Source organism: Otolemur garnettii, unplaced genomic scaffold (assembly GCF_000181295.1).
Source record: "Otolemur garnettii isolate 467f Iridium unplaced genomic scaffold, OtoGar3 scaffold00167, whole genome shotgun sequence".
Classification (NCBI taxonomy): Eukaryota; Metazoa; Chordata; class Mammalia; order Primates; family Galagidae; genus Otolemur; species Otolemur garnettii.
The window spans coordinates 837,798-863,067 of NW_003852562.1; the positions used below are offsets into that span (position 1 = coordinate 837,798).

The 25,270-nt window shown below is 34.9% G+C and overlaps 1 protein-coding gene across 1 annotated transcript in view; it reads right to left on the bottom strand.

Moving 5' to 3' along the window:
* Positions 1 to 25,270, bottom strand: part of NBEA (neurobeachin) — a 719,303-nt gene that overhangs the window by 102,162 nt on the left and 591,871 nt on the right. The window contains exons 42-45 of the mRNA XM_003800132.3: positions 24,171 to 24,288; positions 23,789 to 23,891; positions 17,165 to 17,280; positions 6,454 to 6,566 (exon numbers count right to left, since the gene is read on the bottom strand). Coding sequence (XP_003800180.1) covers positions 6,454 to 6,566; positions 17,165 to 17,280; positions 23,789 to 23,891; positions 24,171 to 24,288 — 450 coding nt within the window. The remainder of the gene's footprint in view (positions 1 to 6,453; positions 6,567 to 17,164; positions 17,281 to 23,788; positions 23,892 to 24,170; positions 24,289 to 25,270) is intronic.

The following is a 25,270-nucleotide window of genomic DNA, read 5'->3' on the forward strand; positions in this document are numbered from 1 at the left end:
CTGGGGTTTTCGGTTCCTTTTTTAATAGCCTAAAATTGTCAAAGCAGCAAAGGCCCTAGCTAGTATTTTTTTCTCTTCTCTCTTTCTGAAATGACAGACAATTGGCTAAATGGGAAGGAATCAAAAGAGCACAGGCAGATAGAGCCTAGGACTGGTTTGTAAGTTCTGCGTAAATCTACAAAGCTCCCTGTCGCCCATTATGTGTGTTCAACCAGCCACAGCAGAGATATAAAAAACAAACACCTCATTTTTTCTGCTTACCAAAGTGTCTCTGAATCAACTTTTTGTTTGCATTTTTCTTGATTCTTCTTTTCTTTTGATTAGAAAGAAAATAGCTTGATGGATACCAGATAAATGAAAAAATGACCATAAATTCTTAACAATATGAACTGGTTCTTATTGTCTTTGTGTCTCTAGAACCTGGTGCAAAGTAAGCTGGCAATAAATGCTTGTGGAATAAGAGAATAAGTGAATAAATAAAATTATTAATTTAAATAAATGTCCCATGAATTTAAAATAGTATATAACTTTTGTAGCAACCTGGATGGAGTGGGAGAACACTTTCCTAAGTATCAGAGGAATGGAAAAACAAGCGTCATATGTGCTCAATACTAAACTGGGTTTAGCACCCATACCACAGTGGTTACAGTGCCGGCCACAAGCACTGTGGCTGGCGGGTTCAAACCCAGCCCTGGCCAGCTAGACAATAATGACGATTACAACCAAAAAAATAGCCAGGTGTTGTGGTGGGCACCTGTGGTCCTAGCTACTTGGGAGGCTGAGGCAAGAGAATTGCTTAAGAAGCCCAAGAGTTTGAGGTTGCTGTGAGCTGTGAAGCTACAGCACTCTACCCAGGGTAACAACTTGAGACTCTGTCTCAAAAACAAACAAACAAAAAAAAAAAACCTAGTAGATTAACAACTGTGTATTCACTTGAGAGAAAATCTCAATTAAATTCAAGTAGAAGGTAGGGGAGAGGGACCAGCAAGGGCCAACCCAAAGGGAACAATGAGTGGGCATATGGCACACTTCCTGGGTGAAGGACACAGCTACAACTTGGACTTTACCTTACAAATGTAAACACTGTCACCTAATCATGTGTGCCTTCATATTAACCTGAAATTAAAAAAAAAAAAAACCCATGAATACTGCCAGTAAATACCTAACCTTAAATTAGTAATTCTTCAGCATTGCCATATAAACAAGCCTAACAAAAACAACTTTCTACATACTATGAGTTATAGGTTAAAGTGGCTTTCAACATATATTTAGACAAATATTTCAAATTTAGCAGTAGGTATTTTTGGTAGATGGTATACAATTAAATTTACACATTGGTTCTTTTATCTTTTACTAAGTTTTATATCATCATAGTCGGCTACTAATACACTTAGTAGCTTTGCCCATAGTTTATATTTTGTTGTTAAAAATTAAGCATTAGATAGATTATACTAAAGTACATGGAACTAATTTCATTTTAGTTATTGTTAAGCTGTGGTGAAAAAGAAAGATGAAATAATCACAGAAACTTGCTCTAGATGGCTGAATTGTACATTCCCTACATTAACGACGTCAACTCTTTCCTGTGTGGTATACAGACATTTGGCAGCATCAGGGGTGGACGGTTGAGCAGTGTTCACACTTCAGTGCACTCTGCGGCATTATCACATTTCAAAGCCTCAAGGCATTATCACTTCCTTTTTTTAAGTGGCATAATAATTTGGGAAAATGGTTATGCTTATCATCATCTGTCAGTCAAACAACTCCTGTGTTAACAAAATATATTTTTTCCATTTGATGAATGGGTGTGTGTGTAATGTTTTATGCTCACGTCAATATTAGTAGGACTGGTTTTGTGATGAAACTATTTCACTTATCAGAGGGCATGACTGGGAAATATGAAAATTCTGTTTACACTTTAATGAGTAGAGGCTGTACTTCAAGTCAAAGGCATGTAACCAGCTATAATTTAAGAGTCAAGTTCATAGGAGTAAATAGTATATGTAAAGAAGTAAAACACTAGCACAGATCATGTCTTAAGATAAATTTCACCACAAGGTCACATCTTCATAAGGAGTATCTGTATAAATTAGGGGAAGCAAATCTCTACACTCACTGTTGCTTAGTACTGAAAAGCTAGGCCAATGACAGATGGTTTCACTTGTTCTCCCTCCTGTCAAACAATAAACACAGCCAATAGCCTGTACATACAACAAATAAAACTTGAGCCTGTGGCCTCTAACTAAATGAGAAGTATAATAAACCTTACCAATAAGGAAATTTCTTGCTTTTGTGGTCTTCAGCTATTCAGTTAAGTGAACCAAAGAAGGAGTAAGGATATTGTAAACAGAAAATACTTTAGTCTAAATAAATATACATCTAAAGTTTCAATAAACACTTCAAACTTACAAAATTCATGGGAGAGGACTATTTAAGAAAATGAATATAAAATCAGGGGCAATGTATGCAAGATGTCCCTGAAAATCGAGGGGCATGAAAGCTTAAGCTTTGTTACTTTTATGGCAAATTTATCCCTGACTTCAGTTAATGTCCACATATAATAATTGTATAGAACTAATAAGTGTTATGCTACCTTTTGTTTTTTTCTCCTCATGAACAATGAACATTCCTTGAAAGTTAAGACTATTCAATAAAGTTCTCTTAGTACCTTGCAAAGCTCCTTTTATGCAGTAGCTATGCGTGTATAAATCTGTAATTTATTTGCTGTTCTCGTCATTAAGAAAATCATAAAGAAACTCTCAGATACATTGTATTTGCTACTTTATGATTGTTTACTGAGCACCAACTGGCCCCCCTTCCACTGAGAACAAGAGTCCTAATTTCTTCTTTTGGACTATTCTACCATTCTTAGATAGGTATCATATATGATCCTGGCTCTCCCTCTAGTTCTAGGCATGGAAAATGACTGTCTGGTTCCATCTCCAATATATCTTATCCCTTTTAAGCAGCACTGATGGATAATGAGACATTTTCTGTGACAGAAAAGAGGAGATTTTGCCTTCCGTGGGAGCTACCTGGCAAGATTCTCTCCTTCCCTTTGGACAGTATCATCTGAAGTCTGGACGTGCTGCTCCCCTTTTGCCGCTACAGGCATCGGCCAGCTCGCAGCTGCTAGAGGCTGTCCGGTGGGAGGTGAGTATGATGCCCACAGCAGCTAACGGCAGGACAGAGCAATGGAAAGAACAAGTTTCCTTGGTGGTATCATCCGAACTACCGAGCAAATCTTGCTGAAAACCAAACCTTCGTCTGAATTTTTCAGTTATAGAACCAATAACATTGAAATATTGTGCAAGCTAATTTGAGTTGGGTTTTTGGAAACTTTCAACAGTTTCCTAATTGATAACAACACAGAACTTCATGAAGCCAGTACAATGTTGTGGTGTAAACAAAGAAGAGAAATATTAGACTTTTGTAGGATTACATATTTCACAGCTTCTTAATTTTTTACACAGTAAAGAATTTAAAAATTATTTGGGGTACTACATCTTTACTGACAAAAATTCTGGAATTATTCATTGCTAGGAATTATTACTTGGATCAGGGCTCCCAAACTTTGTTTAGAAACATCTACTTCTGTAGGTAATGATCTCTTGGAATATTCCTGCTTAAGGTTATTATTAAAGTATTTCTATTTTTCCTTGGACTTCAAAAAGGTAACGAAGTCTCCATTAAAAGCATCATTTGTACTACTGCTTATAAGAATTTCACGCACTACGTAGTGGGCATCTCTCCAATGCAATAATAATGCGCTATAGTTTTTCAATTACATTGTTAGACTTCAAATGTCATTTTCCTATTAGGCATAAAATAAGATATATTTTCATACATTAAAATATTGTTTGTTAATGATTTTCATACAGGATAGTCTTAGGTTTCTAGCCCATTTGTAAGAAGTTCCTATTAAGAAATTCAGTGAAGCATGGGAACAATGCACGAGTAATTTATTAACATATCAAGAGGCTTTAATTTGCTAACATTTTCCTATCATGCTAGTGTGACAGAATATAAAGAACAAATTGCTAAAGCATGGGATAGAGTAGAATTGGAAGAAAAAGCTATCTATCTTTTCAGAGCTCATGGGTTCAGCTGCTTACAGCATGAAGGACTCCATGCTTGCAAAAATACAGTTGGTATTCACTTTGCCTAATTAGGCTCCGTCTTTTTACCTCTATTATTTATTTAGCACTATATAAAATTAGAAGAACACATGTGAGGCACAGAAGGAAAAGCTCTGTCAGAGGAAGTACATGATCAGCTTAAAAATCTTGAAGAATGTTTGTATCTTCCAGTTACTTTAGAAATAGTGACTTCCTCATTTAATTTATCTCATTTTTCCTACATGGATAAACTAAAAATCTGTGATTACCAGCAAATATTTTACCAGATGCCTTCCATAATCAATATTAATCATAGTGAGTGCCACATTTTCTTCAGTTGAGTTAGTAGTGTTTTAAGAACATTTGAGTCCAAACCCCTCAGAGTAGCTGAGCATGCATCTCTAGTTTGGTATAGTCCCTGCTGTAAATGCTGGTCTCATAGATGCTGAAAACCAAACCTTCCTCTGAATTTTTCAGTATAGAACCAGTAACACCGAAATATTGTGTAAGCTAACAATCTCTGTCAGCTATGTGAGCTTTTATTTGCAAGCATATTAGAATTCAATTGCTATTTTCTTTTCTTTCTTTCTTTCTTCTTTTTTTTTTTTTTTTTTTTTTTTTTTTTACCAGCTCGATGACTCTCACTAAAATAATGGCTAACTGATCTCTTAGGTTCCTTTAGAGCAGCGGTTCTCAACCTGTGGGTCACAACCCACAGGAACTGAATTAAAGGGTTGCGGCATCAGGAAGGTTGAGAACCACTGCTTTATAGTCTATAACTAAAGTTAGCACGAGCTACAACTAAGACTTATTTTATTTTATTTGAGACGGAGTCTTGCTCTGTTGCCTTAGTCTCCTGAGTAGCTGAGACTACAGGCATGTTCCACTATACCTGGCTTGCAGCTAGATTTGATAAGGGAGTTACATAAAATAAAAGAACCAGAGAGTGAATGACACATAAGAATATGGAAAATTTAGTAAATAGGCTTTACAAACAGGCTAATGAACATTCCATGTGTAACAATGGTAGCTAATATTCATGAGGGGCTTCTATGTGCCAAGTACTATGTTACATTCTATACATGGGCATGTCATTTGATCCTTCCAATTTGTATGAGATGGGATACTATTATTCTCATATTACAAATGGTAGTTAAGTAGTGCAATACAGAACTTCAACTTGGGTGGGTCTAGCTTTGAAAGGCAAAAACAAAGGTAGGAGAAGGCATGCCGAGTTAAAAACTATCTGTGGGATTAATTTTAAATTGGTTTCAATGACGTTTCCCTAATTTGCAGGGCTTATACGACCCTTGGCTATAAGCCCTTTGAGCTGGCCTTCCCTAAACCAAATGTATACACAGACACCTTTTAGCCCTCTGTAGACTGCTAACCCAGACAATCACATTTGATAGAAAAGAGGGATAAATTCAACGTGGATAAGCTTAGGCTTTACTGTGGCTAAAGTATGTAACTTCAGGGCGGGGCTCCCACGTAAGCTTAGGCTACAGAGAGCAGCTTTTAAAATTTAGTTCCTAGTTCTCTACTGAATTTCAAACTTAAGTTTTCTCTGGACAAATGAAGTGAACTAATAAAAAATCTGTTTGTTATTTATTATCCCCATTATGTATCATTTTCTTGCCAATTTTGGGGCCATATCTTCTATCTAAACAAATCATTGACAAATTTAATGACTTTCTTCTCAGCATTATGCCTCCCTATAGGGTATGTGTATTTTCTGATCAAGATTAATATGTGTTTTTTCAGTGTTTAGTAAAAAAAGAAAATAAATGATAATATGCCTTACAACTGAGAATACATCACAGAAACAATCTGCCATCACATTTTGTAGTAATTTCATCGTTTTTTGACTTGAGAACCTAAGATACCTAAGCAACCTCTCCCAATATCTGTTCCTTGTCACATACCTATTTCATTTTGCCTATGCTAGTACTAATTTATCTTCTTGTAGTTAGTTAGTTCCTGTGCTAAGAATCGATGAGATTAAACACTGGCTACGAAAGGAGAAGACAAGCAAGTTTATTCTCTTACAAATATTAATTGGATATATAGTGGAACCTCTGTCAGGTGACCATCCAAGGGACTGTAACAAACTGGTCAACACACAGAGGTGGTCACCATAAGGAACTAGACCTCCTGTACTGATGGGCACATGTGGTACATGTCTGGTCTACAAAAATTAGGTCAACTTAAGGAGGCGGTCAGCGTAGGGAGGTGGTCAACTGTGGAGGTTCTATACATATACACATTCTGACGGAAATGCTTTTAGACTATAGCCTTATGAAGAAAACTGACTTCTTTGCATTTGAAAAGTTACCTTTGATAGATCCCTGAAGTTTCCTGGAAGAGTCAGGTCCAATTCTTCTGATTCATAGTTTGTTAATACCCATGGGAACACGGGATATTGATTCAGATCATTATATGTCCGTCCTAGTAAAGAAAAATGAAAATGAAATTTATACACACTAATCTCTTATGAAGCAGTTTCTGTTTTTATAAGGTAATTATTGAATTCCTGAAGAAAAGTAACTCTTGTTTATTGAACCATATCTTTGTTTAATCAAAAGTACTCTAATAACAACGTGTTTCAAATGAATTTACGCAGTAATTTCTTTAAAAGTAACTAGACTGATATGTAAAACTGTGATAGAGACGCCTGGCTGGTTGTTATAAATGATTGTTTTCTTCCTTGGCTGGGGGGAACCTCTTAGCCTCCCTTACGTGTAGCTATGGCCCTGGGACTTAGTTCTAATCAGAATATGAGTAGAGGCACTTTGAGGCTTGGTGCACTGGAACTTCCCACATGTTTATCCTATGCTCAGTCTCTCTTCTGCTGGTGGAGAGAATATCATAACCTTGGAGGTGGAGCCTTTTAAGCCAGAGCCCCCAAAAGTGATCATGGAGGAAGTCACCCTGCTGATCCGTACACTTGCACCCTGCAATATCATCTTCCCGGGCTCAAGCAATCCTCCTGCCTCAGTTCCTCAAGTTGCTGGGACTTAACAGATATGTGGCATCATGCCCAGCTAATTTATTATTATTATCATTATTTGTAGAGCCAGGGCTTTGTTATGTTACCTAGGCTAGTCTTGAACTACTAGCCTCAAGCCATCTTCCCGCCTTGGCCTCTCAAAGTGCTGAGATTACAGACGTGAGCCATCATGCCCAACCTCTACTCTTTTAAGTTCATTCATTTTCTTTTTATGTTGTTGTTTTACTTTAGTGGAGACCTGGTGGAATTTAGGTTGTGTTTGCCTGTTTGTCTTTGGTAGAACGACTTAAACATTTCAGATAAGGATGTTGAGACACAATGGCAGAGTGGAAAGTGTAGGGGGACAGCGCTGGTTCCTTCTCATAACCTGGTACTGAAGTAACATGTGAGCAGATGAAATTCACAGAACAACTGTTAAAGAAACAGGGCCCAAAGAAAACTTTCACTGGACAAGATTACTTTTGGTAAAAAAAACCAAACCAAACAAAACAAAACTATGAACTTTCTAAATTTCCATCCAATTTCACACAAAATAGCTATTGCACATTGCACTGGTAATTAGTAATATGGATTTCATCCAGTGTGGTTTGATGTACACACCATATATACCATAAGAATAACACAGATATGCAGACACTATCTTCTTTGTCAGCAATAAATGACATTAAATGATACCTATTCTTGTAGCAATTGGTAAATATGACTGTAAAGTAGAAAAAACAAACCATAATCTGAGTCAGAACTAAAATCCATTATTATAAGCATCAAACCAGAGTAATTCATTTAGCAAACTTTTTATTGGGTGACTATTTCATCTGTTTGTTATATGAAGCTTTGCCTTTTACAACTAAACCACATATTGTTTTAAATGCATAAGCTGACACAGGCACGTAATTGCTAGAACGTGGACTCACTGGGACAAGGATAGCATTCCACAGGGCTTCCCTGCACTCCCACCACAGCTCGCAGACGGCCTCTATCATACCCAACACATGCCACTCTCTCCTCCTCTGCCTTCCCCGTCTGTAAACTCAGAAATGGAGGGGCTGGCTTGTTTTTTTAATCTATGTATGTTGGGACATACAAATACAAATATCTCCACATAAAGTCTTGCAACATGGACAGTCAATGTATATTTTTAATTTCAATTAAAAACATACAATGTATTTAATGTCCCATGGAAAAAACAAACGTTTGTTGATGGAATTAACATGCACATGAAAAATGGAAGATGAGCCAAATTTTAAAAGATGAACAAACATAAGTCAAGAATGAAAACTGCACAACATTCTCTGTAGATGAGAATTAAACAAAGGAAGAGAAGCACATGAGGGAGAGGAGAATGGCTTTGTGAATGTGAGAGTGCCCACAGCTGGGGAGCTCAGACAATCAATGAACTTGCTTTGTGCTTGTAAGTCTATCATGAAGGATAATACTGATGAGAAGAAACAACAATTTAGAGACTTTCACAAAGTCTCTTGTACATGAAAATAGTCTGTCAAAGCAGTAATATTATTGTAAAATACCGTCTATAAAATTCTAAACTTTAAAATTTATTATTGATTGGTAGTTCATATAAATGCTAATATAGGACACCTGATCTCTTTCAGTACTTGGCCAGGCAGAGCTATTTCTGGAATCCTAAGTGGGTCCATGGCAAGTTTAGTGTTCTGCCATATTCTGGGGAACTGTTCTACTTTAAAATTCTGTATACTTTAATGAAAAGTAGGTCTTCCAGTATGTATGTCTTTTTATAGAATAATGCTTATGCTATAGATACATCTGTATGTTAAACATATATTACTTATATAAATTAATTGATAGATGAAAATTAGATACTACAGTTGTTAAAAAATTTCTGATGTAGTTTTATAACTTGTATACTAAGGAAAAACTGTCAAAAGAAAAATAAAAAGCCAGTCTACATTAACTCAGTATTTAAATGTACTGTAGAACTGAAAACTGCAGGAAGAATAGAAACCATATTTGAAGACATTAGTCTTTTAATAGAAATGATTTTCTAATAAAGGAAAATATATAGTGTTATTTTTGGAAAAATACAAAGAAAAAAGCATCATTTTGAAACTTATACACACATACACACAAAATGACTGACGTTGACAGTCACAGCTCATGGCTATTTATCTGTCTACATTTTTTGTAATTCACTTTTAATAATCTTTGTGGAGTTCTTTGAAAATAAATGCTAAGAAAAATTTAGTAATTTTTAAAATACGAGAACTTTACAGTACTATTTTAATTTTAATTTAATAAACTTTAAATGTGATGACTTTAAAACCTGCTTTTAATAAATATTTCCACATAGAAGCCTTATAATATGGACAGCCAATATATATTTTTAATTTGAAATAAAAACATACAATGTATTTAATGCCACATGGAAAAAATTATTAAGTGGTACTTTGAGACTTTGAATTCATAAGTTTTAAGCATGAAACAGCATTATTTATTTAATTATTTTACTGAATGCCTTTGTGAAATGAAGAATAATACTGTTCATCAAATTATCCAAAGAGTAAGATAATTCCAAAGTAATACTTGTTAGGCTCTGGCATGTCTGGTATTTATTTACAAATTGTTTTGTTTCTCCTTTAGGATAGTTGAAATTTAGTAAACACACTTACGCCTAACTGGTAAGGTTCTTTGCTTTCCCGGCGGTAGGTACAGAATATATAGATAAATATTTTTTCTAACTATGCTTATAAGGATTTATCTTAGAAGATGAATATTAAATATTGCAAGCCTATGACACTAATCCACTCCAATAATCTAATCAAAGTGAAGCACAGTAAATGAGATCTCAGAAACACTGGATACGTTGCTTCATTTAAAAAAAAAAAAAACTTTTTAATTAAACCATCCAATTTAATGTTTTTATATGGCACTTTAGTTTTGAAGGTAAAGTGATCTAGAGACAGCTGACAAAGAAATTATAACTGCAATTCCTTAGTGAAAATGTTAATGACAGCAAAATATTGTTTAATTAGCTGATCGCAGCATCTGGATTAACACTCTCTCAGAGCCCTGTTCCTGGGCTTGTCTGCCTCTTCACACTTTACAGACATTTTGTCATCTCTAGGTCATTAGGAAAGAATTTTTAATGATTTTTCTAGAAGGAAGCAGTTCAAGTTACATCTAATTAGATGACAATAATAAGCCCAACACATGCAGTAGCTAAATATATACATAATTAACCAGGGAGGGCTTGTTCATCACAGAGCAAAAAAGTGGAAAATGCTAAACAGGAGGAAAAAGGTTGGGGTTGAGGAAGTCGTGCTGAATTCATTAGCTGATCATATGAAAAACAACTCAGAATACGCTAAAAAATTCTCAAGTCAAACACAGGATCATTTACACAAAGCTATGTTAGCAATCACTCTATTATTTTTTTAAAATGTAAAAATGCCATATTTTAACATCTTTTTCACACTATTATCTAATAAGCCATAAAATGAGGCATAGCTTGTATCTTTCAGAACTCAATGAACAGAAAGCAGGTCCGCTGTGGGAATCGGAGGTTGGAACCTCTGATTAGTGTTTAATAGAACTTTCAGCATCATTAAAATTCTTTAACACAATTTTCTAAAACTCAATGTTCTTTGAAAATTAAAAACTCTCAAATGTTTCAAAAATAAGTAAGTTATACCACAGTTCCAGTTGGACTTGCAAGCAGTTTTAAAAATCAAATCTTCAAAAAATATTTAACAAAATGGAAAAACCAGAAGGTTAACTTGTATGTGAGGCAGGTTCCCAGAGATACACCCCATACGGATTAGGAAAAACAGACAAATCACCAGAATGTTGACTGAGATTTTTATGGTGAGGCTTATGAGTGCTTTAATTTTTTTAATTACACTTTTCCTTATTCCTAGTTTTCTATGATGGATATTTATTAAATGTATAAGTAAGAAGATATAAACACATTTATGGGCAAAATTTTAGGTAACTGTCTTTCAAGAACAATGTTTTCTGAGGATTTACATACTTTTTGTACTTTGGAAGTATCTTCATGAAACTTATATACATACAATAAAATATGTGTTTATTTATGTTATATGTCGTAAACATACACATATCACAAGAGGGTCTAAACTAAAAGGCCTTTGTAATGCATTAGTGCTAGGATACTGCAGCAGTTAACAATTAAGGCTGCCAACTGGAGATGAGTGTCTCGGAGCAGTTCAGTGTCTTAGCTGAGTGAGGACTCAGGAGCCAGACTACTCAGGTATGAGTCCTGACATTGTCACTCATTAGTTCAATGACTTGGGCACATTACTTAACTTCTCTGTACTCATTTTCTGATCTATGAAATGGGAATAAGAACAGAACCTAACTCGTGGGGCTATGAGGATTAAATAAGTAAATATGCATAACTCATTTGGAACAATGTTTGGCATATTGTACATCACTCAATAAACATTAGCTATTATTTACTATTTTTCTGAATATTAATATTAAAGAAATGTTTCAAACACAAATAATGAAACCAAATTCAGAAGTGATAAAAATACTATTATTTACTTTTTTCTGAGTCTTGATGTCAATAATGATTAAGGAAATGTTTAAAAAAATCATAAAAAAAGAAAAAAAAGATCAGGTTAATACATAAGCCAACCATTTCTAAGCTTTGCATTACCTAAGAAATTATAATTTTACTAAAAGAATTACCTAAGAAATTATAACTTTTCAAAAATCTCTAAAAATTATAAATCCTTTATTTTTTGTTTTTGATACAAGATCTTGCTCTGTCAATCTGGCTAGAGTGTAGTGGGGTCATCACAGCTCACTGCAATATCAAACTCTTGGGCTCAAGTGATCATCTGCCTCAGTCTCATGAATAGCTGGGACTACAGGCAATTGCCACCATGGTCAGCTAATTTTTTTCTATTTTTAGTGGAGATAGAGTCTCCCTCTTGCTTAGGCTGGTTTCAAACTCCCAACCTCAAGTAAACCTCCCACTTTGGTCTCCCAAGAGTGTCAGGATTATAGGCGTGAGCTACAACATTTGGATGAAAGGATAAATCTTAAATTTCAATCAATTCACTTAAGTACTTAATGAACAATAGCTATATCCTAAAATTGTGCTGTGAAATAATATGATTAGAGGAATCTATTTGGAAAAGTGATATTAGTATGACTTAATATCTTTATTGTAGGATCCTAGAGAACTTTTAAAGGTGTTAGCATTCTAATAATAATAAGAAATGAATTGATATACAGCAGTCGCCACAAATCAGAAAAACAGGTGATTCTAATTGCTGCCCTAACAATTATTCAATTATTCATGAAACCATCACCCACATCCTTAATGTTGGTGCTCAATGTGAATGGGCACTCCTACTTAAAATTTTAGGATGATGGCAGGGGAAGAATTAATAGGAATATATCCATGGAGATATATTCAGACTTTTTTTTCAATTGTCTCATATAATAATAATAACATTCATAACTTGTTCCAATTGTCATTCTACTTATAAAGGTTCATTTTGCTTGGCTAATCATCTGTATCTAACAAAATCCTTGAGAGTTAATTTAAATCCTATCTTTTCTAGAAATTGTTCCTTGTATAGACTATATTATACTAATCTCTCACTTCTCTAAACTTTTATTATACTTAATTGAATGCTTTCTTGTATGCTATAAATGTTTTTCTATGCAAATCTTGTTCTGACAATTAGATCTTAAGTGGCAGGCATCCTCAAACTATGGCCCGCAGGTCACATGCGGCCCGCCAAGGACATTTATCCAGCCCAGCAGTTGTTCTTGCTGCCACTGCCTGTCCTGCTTAGCAGTCGACTCATCCCGGGACCCACAGTCCAGCACTCCAGTGTTCTGAGGGACAGTGAACTGGCACCCTGTTTAAAAAGTTTGAGGACCCCTGGGCTAGAGCAATGGTGCTTTTTATATCAGAACCACCTAGAAGGCTTGTTGAAAAAGGTTGCTGGTCCCCAATACTGGAGTTTCTGATTCAGCTGGGTTGAGGAGAAGTTTGATAATTTGCACCAAGTAATACTAATACTAAAGCTACTGGTCAGGGGACCACACTCTAAAAACCATTGAAGTAGAGTGAACTACGGTCATGTAGTTTTTGTATAATGATAACGCACGAAGTATCTTTTGTTTCTCTGTCTTTTTGCCATATCTGCTGGCACTGCTCTCATCCAAATCTTCATCCCCGATTTTCCTTCTGCTTGGAATGCCCTCTGCCTAGTTTCTAGTGAATTCTCATCCATATTTCAATTCCTATTTTAAATGTCACCTGTAAGCTTTTCTTGATCTCTAGGTTATAAGTAGTAACTTCCAGATTTGTGACTCCCAAAGGCTTCATATATGCTCTTTTTATAATACAATTTTTCACAGGAATTGTTGGTGTATGTGTCTATTCTCCTGACTATACTATGAGCTCTTCAAAGGCAGAGACCATATTTTACTTGCTTCTGTAGTCTTAGTACAAAATAGGGGGTATGGCACATAGTAAATATTCAGTGGCTATTTACTGAAAGAATGAACTAATTGACTTTGTATCTAGATATTTGTGATACTTCCCTCACAGCACTCTTTAATGTTAAGCGTATCAACTTTGATTCATGTTATTCATAATTTCAGTTTAATTTTCCAAATGTTCCCTATTATATGCCCTTCAACTCCAGAACTATACTCCTAAAGCCCTCTTCATAATCTGGCTGTTACCTATAGCTCTGATATCACTGTTATTCTCTGCTCCAGTTAGGACATGCTACTCAGGTTCAGTGAACACCATATACGTCTAACTGGCAGAAATCTGTAAGAGCTCTGCTCTTTCTTTGTCCCCCAACACATCTTTAAATTCCTCCCTGCTGTTCAGCATTTGCAGCATTCACTATTTACAGCAGTTGTTCAGCATTTAATATCAGTTGTCTTAAATGCTCTTAATTATGGGTAATTTATTTATTCACCTATATTGTAAGTGCTGTAGCTATTAATCCTTATTTTGTTCTTCTTTTTATCCCATTGCCTATGATAGTCAGGACTTTAATATTTAGTTATAATTGTAAAGGAACTACCCAATAAATTCTCAAAAAGAGTCAGTGACTATACATTCATTACGATATCAAATAAAACAAGCCAGAATGATTCAAAAAAAGGTAAGAAGACACTTCTGAATTCCACTTATGGTCTGCAATGGCCTTGGTCAGAAACCTAAAGGCTGTCCCAATCACAAAAAGCACACTGGACTCCATACCGTACAGGCACAACTTTTAGAAGGGATTGCAATGCTATCTAGATTTAAATAGAGCAATCTTTCCAGAGTTGGACAGAGAAAGATATTCAGAAAGCAACAGGCATGGTGGCTAAAGGTGGTATGTGCCACGTGGTGGGAAATGTATCTGACATGAGTAAAATGCAGTGGGAAGGAATGGAGGCAAGGAAAAGCCCTTTAAAATAATGAACTAGAAAACCTTCCATCCAAAGGACAGCGAGAATCCCATTCCAGAACAGCAGAACCATTTGATATGAATGTTTGCTGGAGCAGAAATTGAACTGGAAGTGAGATACATCACCCAGCCCTCCACTTTTACATATCGTAGCTCCAAATATGATTTTTTCCATAGCACAGCCCAGGAAACAATCATGACCCCATCTGATGTAGACACTGAGTCTTGATAGGTCTCTTGATAGCAAACAACAACTACAAAACCGAACGTAGGTCACATGGAAAAAATACTGCAGAAGAATGTAAAGAAAACATTATCCTGAAAAAGCAGGTAAAGATCCATTCACTGAAAATAATATACTATAACTGACAATAATATACAGGTAAAGATCCATTCACTGAAAATAATATACTATATATGATTTTAATAGTTGGAAATTTTTCTTCATATTCAAAAAAAGGACCTCCAAAAGTAAGAAGTTAGTAATAATCTGGCTTCTGGCTAGTAAGTTATATTTACAAAGATAAACAATGAATGAGGAGTAAAACTGAGTTAAAGTTTTTATTGTATATAGGAGTGACTTTAAAATGTTGATTCATTTTTGAATTCAAAATAAGAGATATGTAGTTTAGAAGGCTTTAAAAAATTTACATGTATCTGTAGAAGAATTAATAACAAGACATCTACATTCTAAATCTCTACAGAGGTGAGCAAAATTGTATGGCCAAAGAACAACAAAACAGTAAAAAAAGCAAAAGATAAATAAATAAATAAATAAGCAAAAATAAAAAATAACAGAACAAAATAAGACCAAACATACTAGTTATTACAGGCAATGTAAATATATTAAGCATTGCTATTAAAAGATGAAAAGTCCAACATAGTGTTAAAACTTGACATTTAACTTATGCTCCAAGACACAAAGTGGGTAGATCTGGGATTCAAACCGTCTTCTTTTTGGTGCTGAAGCTTATGCTCTTTCTGTACCTTATGCAATTTACCTAAATGTATTAATGAAACTTAGTTCTCTACATTTCAGATATTTAAGTTCAATCTATCTATTATATTTAAATAATATACTAATTAAATAATATAACACTTTTTTCCTATATTGTGGAAATAAATATTTCTTCAAAATATATGTTCGCTGGGCGGTGCCTATGGCTCAAAGGAGTAGGGTACTGGCCCCATACGCCGGAGGTGGTGGGTTCAAACCCAGCCCCGGCCAAAAACTGCAAAAAAAAAAAAGATATATGTTTGCTGTATATGTGAATAAATGAAAACATATGAATATATGCATGCATATGAATGCATTAAGTGATTAAAATGCAAAAACATTTCAACCGTTCAAATAACTTTATTCCTTTGTTGACAAATCAAATTCTCTTGCCTATTTAATACATAGCTATATCATCCATATTTAATATGTACCTGTATTAATACTTACGTATGATAGATTTAAAAAGAATATTATATAGTTATCTTCTTAAAGCAATGAGTCACAAGAAGAACACTGCTCTAAATTCATATTGTGACGTTCATTCATAATAAAACAATGATCATGGCTCGGCGCCTATAGCTCAATCGGCTAAGGCGCCAGCCACGTACACCTAAGGTGGCGGGTTCAAATCCCCAGCCCGGACCTGCCAAACAACAATGATGGCTGCAACCAAAAAATAGCCGGACGTTGTGGCGGGCGCCTGTGGTCCCAGCTACTTGGGAGGCGGAGGCAAGAGACTCGCTTGAGCCCAGGAGTTGGAGGTTGCTGTGAGCTGTAATGCCACGGCACTCAACCCAGGGGGACAGCTTGAGGCTCTGTCTCAAAAAAAAAAAAAAATAAATAAATAAAATAAAACAATGATCATGGGCAAACATATTTATTTATGTAGTTATTCATCTGATTGCAAAAAGTTTTTGTAGAGCCTGATTTACAGAAGTAAACTCTTTGTAACTCAACATGAATACGGGGTTTTGGAGCTTCACTTAAGAAAAAAGAACGAAGTACTTAAATCTCATAGACATGTTTAACCACTGACAACCACTGATCTAGCAGAAAAGCAAAGCTGCTACCTCCTTTTGATTTACAAGCATAGTATTGCTGAGGCTGATGGCAATTACTCATCATTTAGAAAATGGAATCTGATTTTTTATTTTTATTTGACTATTTTAAGAAAAAAAAAAAAAGGATGCTGTAACCTAATCATGCCATAATCCAGGTGACATCTGTACTAGGCAGAATCCTGTTGTTATTATCCTGTCTAGCTGCTATTGCTGAGAATGACAAAGTAGTGAAATTACATTTTCCCATTATTATTTCCAGACACTCTCTGACAATGGTTTGTTGACTCTAATAAACCTTCAGACAAAGCTGTCAGCAAAGGAAATGACAGAAGGAGAGCAAGGAAAAACCTCTTCAACAATAAATGCATCTAAAGCCTGGGTCTTAGCTTGTACAGATTATGATAAAATTTACATGTTTCAAAATTAACTCTAATGCTGCATTTAAGTTCCAAAAAGAAAAATGTATTGTATCAAGTTATATTACCAATGATTTTGATAAATATAAATATATTATGCAATTAAAGAATAAGGCATCTTACCTGCTATAGTATTAAGAAACATCAAATACTCAAAGTTTGAAATTTCCCTTCTTTGCCAGCGCTGAGTCATGTTGGAAGATTTATACAGCTGTCGAGGAGTGGCCAATGATATCCTCCTAGCAAGTAAGCATACCATCATAAACACAGTCTCTTAATTGGTAGCTTAAAAAAATCCAATGTTAGCTAATATATTGGTATGGTATCATTCTATTTAAAATACTTTCTGGTTTATCTTTCACAGACAGATTATAGAATTCATTTTGGTTATATAAATTAACATTATTGAGAATTCTATTATAGAGAAGATACATTTAATGACTTGGGATAAACCAATTTAAAACCAACCCTATTTGTCAAAATATAGTTGCAAGTGGGTATTTTACAAATAAAAACAATAAAGGTAAAATAAGTCAAGATATTGTTTAAACAATACAGCAAATCTACTCCATGCCAACAGCTAGGTAGGTGTTAGTCAAGTACCTGCTTGTGAGCATTTGACTTAATGGCCATCACTAAACATTTTATAGCAGCCTTCACTCATACACTGTAGACACATATGCTGCCTCTACTCACAGAATACATATCCTTCTAATGATACAAAAACAAGGGAGAACTTTGAAAAAAATGTATGGTCTAGAAGAAGAAGGGACATAGGAATTGCTGAAGAAAATAAATCAGGATAATTAGTACAAATTATGAATCTTTCCAGGTTCAATGTGTTTATCTAAAAATAATGAAAGCTAGTTGTATTTAGAAAACTATTATAAAGCTAATGGGTTTCTAAAATGACTAATAGAGGTTCTCAAACTTTTTGAATTCATGGCATCCTTAATATCTCCATCATTTTTTCATGGTGCTCCTTAGAAAAAGAGATAGACCTAACAGTTCTGTTTATTAAGTAGTTAGGTCTAAACAACTTAATGATACCTAACATCTTAACAACTTAATAGCTATTGAAGAATATAATACTCACAAACTGAGAGAGTAATAATATTGGTATTTCACTCTTAAATAACCATAATTATGCATGGGATGTATGTCTGTTGGGTACTGCTTAGCTTCTCAAATTCTGCAATCAGGTCTCACACTACCACCTTCATTTCCTGCTGCACGCTGATTTTTCATGTGGCTCTTGTTTTTTAAACACAGAAACAACCAAACATCAGTTTCATACAGATATCATTGAAAAAAATGAAATGGTATTTAATGTTTAAACTTAGAACTAACTCAAGCTAATAGTTTGTGTAGTGTCTGACAAAATGTTGGTGTTTTTCCTTTGAAAATATAAAATGCCCTATGGCAACCTCTGGGAATTCTCTGTGATTATCTTGGGGCTCCTCTGTACTCAGTTTGGGAACTACAGACTTAAGATTATTTCTGTCACTCATGGATTATTATCATATATTTCTATTAACATGGAATCTTAACAGACATTGTCTTACACACAGCAGTCGCTAAAATTTTTGTTAGTTGGACAAGGGGAGAGAAGGAGGAAGGATGCGATGGATCCATGCTATCTCAGATTCAAATCTTAATCAAGAATTTTAGAAATAATTGTATATAATTCAATATTTAAAATATTAGCTTAATAAGTTATGGCAACCTATATATATCATCGGTTATATATATGTAATTTTTGAAGAACTTTCTTAGTTATATCTGGGTGAGATAATAGACAACTGACTCCTAAAGAACCATATGAGTCTAATGAGTCATTTAACTGCAATGGCGCACAGTGTATACCACTTATACTTTAATTCTAAAATTAGTAAATTGTAAAATTAATTTTCACATAGCTACATAAAGGGCTTTCAGAGTTTGATCAAAAATGGCACCAATATCCAAAATTTGCTCAAGTATACTTTACATTATACAACTATTTTATGCTATCAACTTTAGCCCTGTTTCTGAGTTTATGCTAAAATGTTTTCAAAATTATCAGGAAATCAATAAACTATGCTTAGTCCAATTTACATTGTGTTACTATTAAAATTATATTCTTAATACTCTGATTAAATTCTTACATATATGCTTGGTCTGCTAAAAGAAATATATAGTATAACAAAGTTTTGAATTCCTTTGTTGACATTTTGACCCAGACAATTCAAAAAGAATATTGTTCATCTGGAAATAATTCTGACCACCATACTCCTCCCATTCTCCCCACCTCCACCCCTGGCAAACCCCCCCAACAAACTCTGTTTGGTGTAAATTGGAAATAATAGGAGTCATGGGAGAAAGTTATCATGTCACTCTACGAGTATGTAATGTAAGTAGGAAGATAAATGTAGATGTAGGAAATGAATTTAGAAATATAGATTTTGGGGCTCAAGGAGTAGGGTGCCAACCCCATATACAGGGTGGGGGGGAGGTAGGTTCAAGCCTGGCTTGGGCCAAAAACTGCAAAAAAAAAAAAAAAGTAGATTTTTATTAATAGCACATTCAGAGAAAGGTTTAATTTTTGCTGTTGACTTCTCTCTTTCCCACAGTAAACTCACTGATAGCAAGAACCACGTTTAACTGAGTGGTATTATTTATTGTTACATACTTAGCATTTAGCAATGGTCAGCATATAGTACAGTCTCAGTAAGTACATCTGAATGACCTGAATTATTTGTTGTCTACCCTAAAAGGGAAAATGGGTGAGAGGTGTGATGCTAAAAAAATTAAATAATTCAATAGTACAAAGAAATAAAAAGTAAATAGTAAATCAACAAGGCTATTAAAAATATCCTAGAACAAGTTTAGAAATTATAATGAGGGCATTTGGCACATGTTTGAGCTACAGTTGAATGTTTTTAGAATTTGGAGGTAAGAAGAAGGCAAAATTGGCCTCTGAAATAAAAAGTATTAAGTATTACAACAAATGACGACCATTATAAATCATCAACTCCAGGGTATATCTTCGGCTGTGAAGACTCTAATCCAGTGATTTTTCAACCAAGGTGCCATGAACATTTTTAAAGAGCATTAATTAAATTATTTTCAAAAGAAGTTCAAAGCACAGTAAGTATATTCTTTTCTTCATTCTTTATTTTGATAGATGTAATTTAAGTTTGCTGTGGAAGTTTAAATATAGTTTCAAGAGGACTGTGAGATTAAAAAATGGTAGAAAAATACTGCTCAAATCGAATGGAAGATTAACTGATTATATTGACTGAAAAGAAAACATGTTAACTAAAGAATGATAATTAGTATGAATTCTAGAAAACAAACAAGTGTTAGCCAGCACTTTTCATCACTGTGAGAAGGTGTTGTTTTTTGGACCAGTGTGGATCTCCTTGATAGAGGACACAGGATAGGAATTAAGAGAGCAGGCAAGGTGAGTTAATATAAATCAAAAATTTTCTATCTGTAAAATGGGATAAGAATCCCATTGTTTTAAGAATGTGGTTGTTTTAAGAATTACGGGAAATAATATTTACACCCTAAAACACAAAGTGCAGTCCCTGGCCCAGGCTAGTGGTCAGTAAACAATAGTTATGAACACTAATGAATGTAGCAGTGGGCTATGTTAGCTTAATGGAAATATTCCTTTTGTTCTAGATCTTTTTTCTTTAAGCCACACTCCCAACTGCATTATGATCTCCTTGGTGGGCTTGCCCAAGAAGTAGCCTAAATGATTTCTGAAGTTAATTGTTCTGGCAGTACAACTGCCTTTGAATTTGATGTGTTTTGTCATCATTTAAAATGAGTATCTTAGGGGGTTAGCTTAGAGTAAGTTCCGTAGAGTTCAATAAACTCCTCTTAAACTGACAAAATGAAAGCAAAGCGAAGAATGGATCCCTAGACCTTCTTGGTGAATCTACCTGCTGGACGGCTTCTACTTGGAGCAGGCAGGCATGATCCTTTTCCTTTGATAACTCTAAATGTAAAAAGATCTTAATGCCACACACATACACCTACCTGCCTACATACATCTGTGTGTGTGTGTAAGCCTGTATATATACATGCACATTGCATTGTGTGGTTAAAGTTTAGAAACTGTCCTTATTTTATTCTCTCAGGAGATTCTCAAAATGTCTGTTTTGCAGAGAAATGTTCCCATTTTATGATAATGAGAGTGCCATCCCTCTTGCCTTATTCTTTCAGACATCATTTACTGAATTCCTACTTAGTGGCAAGCTCTCGTTACTCACCTATGAAGTGAAGGTTTAAGCCTAGCTTCAGTGTCCCCCCAACCCCTGCTGCTACTTCTAAGGGTATATATACCAGGATGTATGCAAAACTGAACCTGTAAGAATATTATTAGGAAGCTAAAAATGAGTTGAGTCTTGGCGGGGGAGGGGCAGGACAACAAAGGAGTTACGGAATGGCTTTATGAAACAGCACAGAGACCAAAACTACTGAACATCAATTTTGCTTCCAGATTTTCTATTGAGAAGGATCTTCCAAAGTCAGAAAGAGAACAAATGTAGTTAAAAAGGGAAATGACAGTCATAACAGGTAAGAAAGATAATGGAGTTTCTGGTTGTTTTAAATGAATTCAGGTTCAGACAAGTCCAAGGGAAATTACGCATGCCATCAAGAATCCCCTATAGGCAATCCTTCTGGAATCATGGTCATTGAGACAGATGCCAGGAGGCAGGAGATTATTTTTAAAAAGAAAAAATTTAGAACTACCTGTGAATTATTAATGTCAATTTCCGGAAGAATTCTTAAATTGATGATTAAACAAATAGTTTGAAAGCACTTGGGAAAGGAATTAGTATGAGTCAGCTGAGATTCAATAAGAACAAGTCTTGCAAAATCAACCTCCTTTCTTTGATAGATTAAAAGCATTTTTTCGTTGACCTATATTTTATATAAGTGCTTCATTCTCAACTAATGTCTTAGTTTAATCTTGCCATTCTATTAGCAAATATCCTGAGCATGAGCATACATGTCAGTGAATTGGTTTACATGGCAATCTTAAAGAAAATAGAAAAATTGCAATACAAGGTAACTCTAGTTGAATAGCACGTAAGAAACACCTCTGCAGTGAGGCACTATGAAAAAGTAAATAAAACACAGTCACTGTATTCCAAATGTCTCTACGCCACTTAAGGGAAGACAGAAATTAGTCTTCCTTTCCATCCATGCAATAATTTTCAAGGATTTAACAGTCTATTTAACAGAGAGTGTTGCTTATCTACCCAAAGCCAATCTCTCTTACTTCCTCATCAACAGAAACCATCTTGTATAAAGTAGGAGGTGGCAAGGTGGCAGAGATATCTTTTATAAAGATTCTAGGTGACCACTGGGCTAAGCAGACTATCCCTTTGGTAGTGATTATTTCAGGGTTGGGAAGGTGACCTCATTCTGGCCAAAGGGATTGAGATCAAGATCACTGGAGACTTCTGATAAACTTCTTCCTAAAACAAAGAAGCTGAAAGAGAAATCCTTTGTGTCTTTTTCCTATTTAAATGCAGTTGTGTGAAGATGTGGTGTCTGACATAGCCATGATTATGTAAACACAAGATCAGCTGAGAGTTCTGACATCACTGAACTTCTGAAAATACTACCAGGCATCCTCAAACGATGGCCTCTGGGCCACACGCGGCCTGCCTAGGACATCTATCCGGTCTGCCAAGTGTTTTTGCTGCCGCTGCCTGTCCTGCTTAGCAGCCGACTCGTCCTGGGCCCCAAAGTCTGGCCCTCCAACTGTCTGAGGGACAGTGAACTGTCCCCCTGTTTAAAAAGTTTGAGGATCCCTGTGACTACACCTTACCCCAGATCTTTTACTTTAAAACATGCACACATACTAACTCATATATTGTAAGCCACTTTTAGTCAGATATTGAGTTACTGAGAGCAAAAAACCAGACAAATTGATATTAGCAAAACACACTTTTTTTTTCTAGTTACAATAATATCATTAAAGAAAATAAAATTTCAAAGTGATTATTTTAAAATATCAAGATGAAATATCTAGGAAATAGTTAAAACTACATCATAATTAATGAACTATTAATCTCAATTAACTCTAAAAGTTTTATTACTTTAATAAAGAAGCATTTATACATAGCATTTATAAAAATACAATTTATGGCTTGGCACCTGTGGCTCGAGTGGCTAGGGTGCGAGCCACATACACTGGAGCTGGTGGGTTCCAATCTAGCCTGGGCCTGCCAAAAAACAATGACAACTACAACCAAAAAAATAGCTGGGCATTGTGGTGGGCACCTGTAGTCCCAGCTACTTGGGAGGCTGAGGTTGCTGTGAGCTGTGATGCCATGATACTCTACCAAGGGCAACATAGTGAGATTCTGTCTCAAAAAAAAAAAAAATTAAAATACAATTTATATGCTATTACATGGCAAATAATCAAAAACATTTTGAGGCTTTTGGTATGTTTTCTATAAGAGTTTAACAAGCAAAAATGTCTTATTATATACTAGCTATATTACACAGCCAACTTTTAAAATTATTTATGTATGCGTTAAATAAAATTCTGCTCTAATCATTCTGTTATTCTCAAAATAGCTGTTTTTATAATCTCTATCCCTACAAATAACCTTCAGAGAAAGAAAATTCCTTAGTCTTTGAAATAATTATAATGGTATAACCACATATACATTTTTGTCATATTGAGATTGAAATATGTTAACAAACCATAGAGAATGTGTAATACAATATAATTACCTGGCTTGTGGCAAACCATAGCTGGTCCCTACTCCAACCCGAGGCAAGCTATAGACAACTTTTTTCACTGTTGCTTGATCAGGGAAATTAAACATAACTGAAGCTGTGGTGAGAAGGAAACAAAACAAAACAAAACACAGGATTTAGAAAACCACAGGAGAACTAGCCATCAATTTAAGAAATCATTTTCAAGTAGCTATCATGAATTTGCAAAGGTAATGAATCTTTATGGAAAATCAGCTTTCTGTATAACTGTTTATGAGAACCTATGGTTAACATTTTAAGCAAATTAATTCTTTTTATTTCCAAAAAAGGGCATAACAAATGCAAATGAGTAACATCTACAAGCACATTTTCTTTCAAAATATTTAAGGGGACTTACTTCGGTTTGCCATAAATACTTCCAAAGCAGTGTTTTGTAGAAGATAACGTCTTGAAAAGACAGCTCGTATCTCGCTGAACATCCATTTTCCATGAAGTCCCTCCGTGTACGCAAGAACCTAAAATAAACAGTATGAAGAGAAGTTTCAATCAATAAAATAGGTTTTTAAGATACAGCATTTACTTAGTGTGACAGTATCTTAGACAGCGCTGCATAAAAGTCAGAAAAGTGAATTCATGATACATCACAACATTGTCAATCATTTGATACTGTGTGTTTGCAAAATTTCTGTCTTTCTAAATTGTCCTAGATGGCTCTTAAGGAAATGAAGGGTTAGAAAAATTATATGTTCAAGGTGACTCTATGATTTAAAATAGAAAATATAATTTCGGAGTCTTATTTATAATTAAGTAGAACCAGTGACCACCTGTAATATATATTAGTGTTTATTTCCAATATCCCTTCTCCCCTTTCTTCCCTGCTTACAGGAAGTTCAGTTATCCCTAAAGCATCCATATGGTTAATTGCAGACTATGGATCATGATTGGTCAATCTAGGGATCAGCAAACTTTTTCTATTAAAGGGAAAATAGTAAATATTTTTAGGCTTTGCAGGCCATTTGGTCTCTGTTGCAACTACTCAACTTTGCTACTGGAGCATAAAAGCAGCTGTAAACATATGTAAACAAATAGGCATAACTGTGTTCTGATAAAACTTCATCTATAATGACAAGTGTGGGCTGAATTTGGCCCCAAGTCAGACTCTGGCTAAACCAATTATAACAATGCTATTCCCCAATTTCCCAAATTTCCGTGCAACTTTGGGGAAGAACATTTGACACAGAACTGACTAATGAGAACAAATGATCAAATGCCAAAGTTAGTCGGGGATGTTTTTAAAAAGTTTTTGCAATGAGTAATATTAGTTAACACATTCCTTTCCCCTTCTTGCTTGAATAGAGATGTGATTGCTCAAGTGTAGCAGAACTGTATAACTATAGTAGGCCAAAGTAAGAGCAGCAAGGTTGGTCCTAAAATCGAGCTACTCAGCAACCATCCATGTCTGGATTTCTAATTGTATTTGGTTAAGTCACTGTCTTC